General features: G+C 28.9%; 2 protein-coding genes across 2 annotated transcripts; one reads left to right on the forward strand and one right to left on the reverse strand.

Annotated features, from left to right (window-relative positions):
- Positions 1–754: 754 nt before the first annotated feature.
- On the reverse strand, positions 755–1,920 carry LOC126842990 (40S ribosomal protein S26). Its single transcript, XM_050580263.1, has 4 exons — positions 1,778–1,920; positions 1,376–1,553; positions 1,179–1,312; positions 755–880 (listed from the first exon to the last, which is right to left on the reverse strand). The coding sequence occupies exons 1-4, from the start codon at positions 1,778–1,780 to the stop codon at positions 839–841; spliced, it is 357 nt and encodes a 118-aa protein (XP_050436220.1). The 5' UTR covers positions 1,781–1,920; the 3' UTR covers positions 755–838.
- Positions 1,921–2,427: 507 nt separating this feature from the next.
- Positions 2,428–6,750, forward strand: LOC126843323 (arginine--tRNA ligase, cytoplasmic). Its single transcript, XM_050580762.1, has 10 exons — positions 2,428–2,774; positions 2,905–3,118; positions 3,339–3,591; positions 3,660–3,973; positions 4,040–4,144; positions 4,218–4,396; positions 4,466–4,634; positions 4,699–5,006; positions 5,079–5,223; positions 5,967–6,750. The coding sequence occupies exons 1-10, from the start codon at positions 2,631–2,633 to the stop codon at positions 6,074–6,076; spliced, it is 1,941 nt and encodes a 646-aa protein (XP_050436719.1). The 5' UTR covers positions 2,428–2,630; the 3' UTR covers positions 6,077–6,750.
- Positions 6,751–7,470: the final 720 nt, after the last annotated feature.

A 7,470-nucleotide genomic window follows, 5' to 3' on the forward strand; every position in this document is an offset into this window, starting at 1 on the left:
ACCCTAATAGCAAACTAATTTAAATATGTTATGTTTTGGCGTAGAATATAAAAATAACGAAAATATGTTCAATATTTTGTAAACATTTAACTTTTTGCCAAAATATAACATTTAAATATTTTTGCTGTGTATGAAGTTTTGTAAAAATAATTGCTCAAGTGTGCATTTGGAGACAGTAAAATATGCAGTATTAAAAACTAATAGAACCCACTCCAGACTCGTACTAGTAAATTAATATGTGGTTTGCAATGTCAATTACGAGAAATATTTTATGAATTATTTAAAACTTTTGTCTTATATTCTATTCAGTCCAAGATTTTATCACTCAGTTGACGAAAACTCGTCACCACTGCGCAACCCTCCACCTAGGCCTAGGTAGATTATTAATGACCAATCACAGAACGTATAGTAACCGCTGAAGAGGCCAACAGTGTTCAGCAGTTCAGTCTACATGCGCGAATCGGTTTAATCTTTAACTTAATAGACTATAGATGATCAAATTATGAGATTTGAAGTAAGGTTATAATGTATCATGTTAATAGAGTACAATAGCATACATTTTTCAATAAATCATTGTTCTGTAAATATATTTTATCCTTTAAATATTGAACTCAAATTCCAGTAATTGAAATTGACTATTTAGGCCAGCAATTATATATTAATGAATTGGTTTATTGCAGCTAACCCATTATTAGATTTTTATTAAATGCTTAAGTGAAAAATCAAGGATAAGGATTAATAGAACAATACACAATTTTTGTCAGAATTCATATATATTCTTAAATCTTATATAAAAGAAGCATTATATAATATTGTATTCCTTGTTGAAACACGGGAATCATGGTTTCCTTTGTGGTTGACCTCCTTGGCGATTGTTATCCTGAAATATAAAAACAATAGTATACAATTTTAAATAATCATAAGTTCATCAAGAATGCTAGTCTGTAGCAATTTCTGAGGAGTAACCAATTTATTACGGGATAAATTGGAGGTTATAATAATGCATAATCAGAAAACAATGATTATAGGTAGAAAAAAATTGAAATTGTATTGTTATTTTGTACAAACTCAAGTTTTATAAAATGTATTTTATCCAAATAAAAACTGAATATTTGGCTATGTTAAAACATAAACAATAATTTATATATTATTTTAACGTAAGATTTTTTTCTACTTACACCACGGGGGAAATTGCGACTTGGTGGCGTCCGGATACGGCGATCAGCCTTGGACCTGTTCCTCACTACTTTAGAATGGATAGCGCAAGAAACGCAGTAGTGCAGTTTAGCATACAATTTTGGCAATTGGTAAGCTGTAATGATATGAAAATTAATAAATGTCTCATTTAGATCATTATAATTAAATAAACACTTACATGTATATACACTAGCATCAGTTATATCACGAACGGCGGCAGCCTCGACAATGTTACGAATGACAAATTTCTTAATAGCCTTATCTTTGGGTACACAACGGGCGCAGTTTGTACAACGCACCGGTTTTACGTGGCCACGTCCGTGCTTCGATCTTCCTCCATTACGGCGTTTACGAGTCTAATAAAAATGAAAATGAATAAATTAGGAGTAGTTACTTATTCCCCTAGTGCTAAGTAGGTATTCCAAAATCCACGAGACATCTGCACATTTATCCAAACACATGGACAAAACATTTTTTTTTTCAGAAAAAAATAGTGCATTTATAATTAGTCAAAACTAAAAACTTAATAATCGCTACTCGCTATTAACACACAATAAACAATATCAATAAATGTTCTTACCATGTTGATTCCGAATGCTTGCAAGACACGAAAATCGTCTAAGAAATAAGAATACAAACGTAACTCGTCAACAAAATAACTTCAAAGTGAACCAGAAATGTACTACATAAGACATAACCTCACAATCTGTGGAGCAATTTTACAAAATGTGTGTATTTCATGGAAAAGAAAATATAGACAAGTTTGATTCGACTACGGAGGCAAATATACTTTGAAAACCACAAAACCTTTTTAACCTTATTCTGTTTAACTGTTTTATTCTATAAGAAGAAATTAAAAAACCACTTCAGTGTTAAAAAATAAAATATTATATACATTCAAAAATTCCATTATAAAATTTTAAGTTTTATTTAGTAACATTAATATTTTATGATAATAGAAAAGACATGGTCAATAAATATTACGAGTTTACGTATGGTTCATTAAAACTCATATCGTAGAGGTTTAATATATATTACTAAAAGTATAATTTTCACCAAAATTCTATTTTTTTTAGTAATGGACATGATCGACAGATAGAGTATTTTTTATTTGGAAATATTGAGTGATTAAATGTAACGCCTTGTTTGATGTTCATAAAAATGACATAGAACTTGGGAGGTGGGATACAGGAGTTATAGGTTATGTAGGTCTTAACGCATTTTTCAATATCATGTATTACATATTATATATATATACATAAATATTTGGTAAAACTGTTAGGATTGATTACAATAAGAAAAAAAAACAATGCAGTAATCAGTGCCCAGTGGTCAATTATAGTCACTGTAAGTGTAGTCAGTAGATAACCGAATTATAAAAATTAACACAATATTCAAATACCGGTTAATATTTTAATTTCGAGCGACGTACAATGGACTCTGTAGAAAATTCCATACCTCACTTGATCAGAGATATTGAACAGTTAGAGGAAGTGAAAGCGCAAAAAGAATTGGAACGTTCGACTTTAGAGACGCAAAATAAAAAACTTCAATACAGACTGAAGTTCCTAAAAGAAGTTAGTAATAGTTACTTACGTAAATAATATTTTTTATGTGTATAGATTGTTTATACTTGTTTGTTCAAAAATTCATTATATTATATCAACAATTTATTTACAAATAATAATGTGCCGTCATTGTTTGCAGGCTGTAGCGGAAGAGTCTAAAAAGGTATCCATCAGTACTGAAAACGATTCGTTAACAAATTTACACTCTATACTAGTCAATTTGTTCATTAAAGCTATTCAAAAGGCATATCCTTCCCTAGATTCGGTACAGCCAGCGATATCGGCAGGTAGCAAATTCGCTGATTACCAATGCAATGCTTCTATGCAAATTTGTAAGCTATTAAAAACTAAAGGTAACATGACAATCTATGTAAATTTTATTGTTTTTCTGTATTTTTTATTATTTTAATAAGTTAAAAATTATATAAACCTAACAGGTTTAGCGCCAGCAGACACAAAAGTCCGTTTTAGTGTAATCTAAACGTGTCCACTGTGGCGCTGTACCTGTTAAATTACCTACTCTATAAAAACAATGGGTTCATTAAAACACAATGTGTATATTTTTTAATTTAGGAGAAAACGCATCACCTAATGCAGTGGCTAAAAAAATAGTTGACTGCTTAGAACCATGTGACGTTATTGATAAAGTCGATGTTTCCGGACCAGGATTTATAAATATATGGTTGAGTCGTGATAAATTACGAAACGTATTACAATATGTTCAGGTCAATGGATTGAAGCCTAAAAAACCTGCCATACGACAAAGAATTGTAGTTGACTTTTCATCTCCCAATGTCGCCAAAGAAATGCATGTTGGCCATTTAAGGTCTGTATTGCGATTATTATCTACTGTCTAAATCTATACACAATTTTAATATAGTTGTATTGGCTTAGGTCAACAATTATCGGCGATGGAATATGTCGCTTGTTTGAATTTATCGGTCATGATGTTCTGCGATTAAATCATATTGGTGATTGGGGTACGCAATTCGGTATGTTGATAACACACCTCCAAGATAAGTTTCCCAATTATTTAACTGTGTCGCCTCCTATCAATGACTTGCAACAGTTTTACAAAGAATCTAAGGTATTATTTGACAATGACCCGGAGTTCAAAAAGCGTGCTTACGAGTGTGTAGTTAAACTGCAAAGCATGTCTCCAGATCACATCAAAGCATGGAAATTGATTTGTGATGTATCGCGAACTGGTTTGTACTTATTTGTGTATAATTTAGTCTCCACAATAATAATAGTATTCAATTAAATATGTTTAGAGTTTAAGAAAATCTATGATCGGCTAAACATATCTCTAATTGAAAGAGGAGAGTCGTTTTACCAAACACGCATGGAAAGTCTAGTCAAAGAACTTACAAATAAAGGTAACATATTATTATTATGAACTTCTATTTTAAAAATTGTTTTACAGTTATTTAATTTATGTTTGTTGTCTAGGATTGCTCGAGGAAGACGAAGGGCGTAAGATCATGTGGGGACCAGGATCTTCTATACCATTAACCGTAGTGAAATCTGACGGTGGATTTACTTATGATACGTCAGATTTTGCTGCTCTTAAACAAAGAATAGAAGAAGAAAAAGCTGACCGTGTGGTTTACGTAACTGACTCCGGTCAAGTAAGAGCCTATTAGTTCTATAAATAAATTATGTTTTAAATATATATTAATATTGAATTTTAATGTCAGAGCACTCATTTTGAAAGTTTAAAGAACTGCGCGATACGGGCAGGTGTTCTTGATCCAACTAGAGTTCGTATGGACTTTGTTGGATTCGGTGTTGTACTAGGTGAAGATAAAAAAAAATTTAAAACTCGATCTGGAGACACTGTACGCTTAGTCGGACTTTTAGACGAAGGTAATTTAAAAGACTGTTTAAATTGAACATATTTTATTAAATTATATTTATTACTTGTAAATAGGTATTAAACGAGCTCGAGATAAATTAATTGAAAAAGAAAGGGATAAAGTATTGACCGCTGAAGAAATGCAACTAGCCGAGACGTCAGTTGCATATGGCTGTATAAAATATGCCGATTTATGTCACAATAGAAATCATGAATACGTATTTTCATTTGATAAAATGCTTGAAGATAAAGGAAACACAGCTGTTTATTTGTTGTATGCTCTTACGAGGATACGGTCAATTATTAATAATTTGGGTGATAATTGTAAAAGCGAGAATGATCCTATTTCGCTTGATCACGAAAAAGAATGGAAATTAGCTAAGGTAATTAAATTTGTTCTTAAGAGATGTTTGTTTTTAATGTATTTTTATGTAAATTTTATTTAATATTTTTAGACACTCTTACGATTCCCAGAAGTGTTGGACAAAATATCAGAGGACCTTTGTTTACATCACTTGTGTGAATATCTTTATGAGGTTGCCACTACTTTCAACGAGTTCTATGATAACTGTTATTGTATTGAAAAAGATGGAAAAACTGGTATGAAATTCAAGTTACTTACAATTATATAGAACGTTATGGTATGGTAGGGAAAACAAATTATAGTTACTAAAAATCTTTCAAAATTTAGGTTAAAAAAAGGTTTAACACATTAATACAGTTTGGCGATATCGGCAATTAAATATATTTTTTTTTTGCAATTATTAATTTTAAAGAAGAACTGCTATTTTGTTTAGCGTTGTATTTAGATATGGGGTCTGAAAATTGACTTGTTAAAATTATTATAGATTTAGTGTTAATCTTTAAAATATATTTGGGACATTAAAAAAACTTTAGTTTGACTTTATTTTTATTGGAGGGGGGACCAATTACATTTGTATACACATTTTTTACCTATTTAGTGATTTATATAAATTATATGGATATTTTTTACCATCAACAATCACAATAAAGTAATGTATTTGTATTAAGTTTTAGCACTTATAGTTATAAGTTATAACAATATCTGTATTCTATTAGACTAACTTTTCATCTTCCCACTACATAGACTAAACTGTTCACATTTTAATTTTATTGATGATTTTTCTCCTTAATTATAAATAAAAATAACAAAATCTATGAAAACATTTAATTATTAATACAAAACAAATTTATTAATTTTTTACTGATTTTTTTTTAATTAAATTGATTTTTATATACTTATTTTTGAATAATTGTAACATAAAAATTAATTATTACAATTATTATTTATGAACCATAATAATTTTAGAATTTTTTTTCAGGAGAAATTATCAAAGTATATACTGGAAGAATATTATTGTGTAAAATTACTGCGGATTACATGGACACAGGTCTAAATATTTTAGGTATCACTACAGTGTCTCGTATGTAAAATATTTATTAACGACAAAAAATTAATTATGTTTTAAACTATGTTTTGTTTTTTTTTTTTTAATTTACAACATTTTTATGATACCGTTTGAATATGTGTTCAACATAACAATAGTGACCTTTTTTTGTAAAGAAAATTGATGCTTTTAATTTTTTCCTACTATGGAAAAATATAATTTTCCAGTGAATGCCCAGCTTTTATGGTAGACTTGGTATTTAAGGACCACATACTCAGCATAATATATTACAATTTTTAGAGTACTAATTTCACCTTGTACAGTTTCACCAAATCTAAATTATTAATTTAGTTTTACAATATTGTGTTAGTTTGTTGTAACACTGTTGACAAAACCTATCTGTAAAATTGTTGTGCGACACAATACATTTTCTTAAATAGGTTTTTCTTTTTAAAGCAAATTTGTTAGAAAGGTTACTTTCAAGATGAAAAAACAATATCATGTTGTATGTTAAGGTGTAAAATAATTATTTTTCTATATAATTACGATGCGTCTTAAATCAAAGTTCCTTCTCTCGTAATACTTTTTTGGAAGTAGTTTTGGGACCTCTAAACAGTAAAAATAATTAAACATAAATGATACAAAAACTTACATGGTTCATAAAACTGAACCATGTTAGTACTCCATGTTTTAAATATATTTATAAAACTTACCTAAATGTATGCTTTGTAAATTTGTTTTATTTAAAATGTTTTAGTACCCATTTTATACTCCTCTCGACCTTCCTGTTTCACAAGTATTTATTTATTTGTACGTTTTATAAAAATAGTTCATAAATAAATGTTTTTAAAAGGAACATTTACTGATAGCGGAAGGGAGAATCAGCTGGTTATTCTTTTTGGTTCTTAAAGGTGGGTTGAAAGCGGTTCAAACTTTAAAAATATTAATAATTTATTTGTGGAATTAAAAATTGGCATGAATTAACTTAGAAATGTTCAATAATTGATAAGACCCTTAAAAGTGTAAGTTCCTAATTTTTATTTCTCCGAGATAAATATTTCTCTTATAATTATTTTATGTGCAACGTATACATTTTCTCAAAATGGTTTTTGATAAGTTTATTACACATAAAAATTTAACTTGAAACTAAACGTTTAAAAATACTTTTTATAATATCCAACTGCAGGACAATATTTAAACATATTTTTTATAAATTGTAAATATGTTGTTTTTTAATGAAAGAAACGTTTATGACTCAAAAATGTCTTATTCATTCTAAAGAATTAACACAAATATGTTTTTTTCCAATTAACACTTGTGATTAGTGAATAGTCGGTAAAATCTATATATATATATGTATAATCGAGGTAGATTAAGTTAAGGCTGATGAATTAACTTGTCTTCTTGTACTCGGCAAAACCGGTATTACACAATATGT

The sequence above is a fragment of the Adelges cooleyi genome, unplaced genomic scaffold (genome assembly GCF_023614345.1).
Source record: "Adelges cooleyi isolate 19-005CV unplaced genomic scaffold, UGA_ACOO_1.1 ACOO_flye_CR_arks_rails_tigmint_CR_PRNA_574, whole genome shotgun sequence".
Lineage (NCBI taxonomy): Eukaryota > Metazoa > Arthropoda > Insecta > Hemiptera > Adelgidae > Adelges > Adelges cooleyi.

Bases quoted from the DNA above. Each gene is read 5' to 3' on its own strand.
- LOC126842990 (XM_050580263.1), bottom strand. The intron at 1,313-1,375 runs GTAAGTGTTTAT...ATATCATTACAG, and splicing joins TGATGCTAGTGTATATACAT to CTTACCAATTGCCAAAATTG. The intron at 881-1,178 runs GTAAGTAGAAAA...TTTATATTTCAG, and splicing joins GTCGCAATTTCCCCCGTGGT to GATAACAATCGCCAAGGAGG.
- LOC126843323 (XM_050580762.1), top strand. From the start codon at position 2,631: ATGGACTCTGTAGAAAATTCCATACCTCACTTGATCAGAGATATTGAA. The intron at 4,145-4,217 runs GTAACATATTAT...TTTGTTGTCTAG, and splicing joins CAAAGAACTTACAAATAAAG to GATTGCTCGAGGAAGACGAA. The intron at 4,397-4,465 runs GTAAGAGCCTAT...TTTTAATGTCAG, and splicing joins ACGTAACTGACTCCGGTCAA to AGCACTCATTTTGAAAGTTT.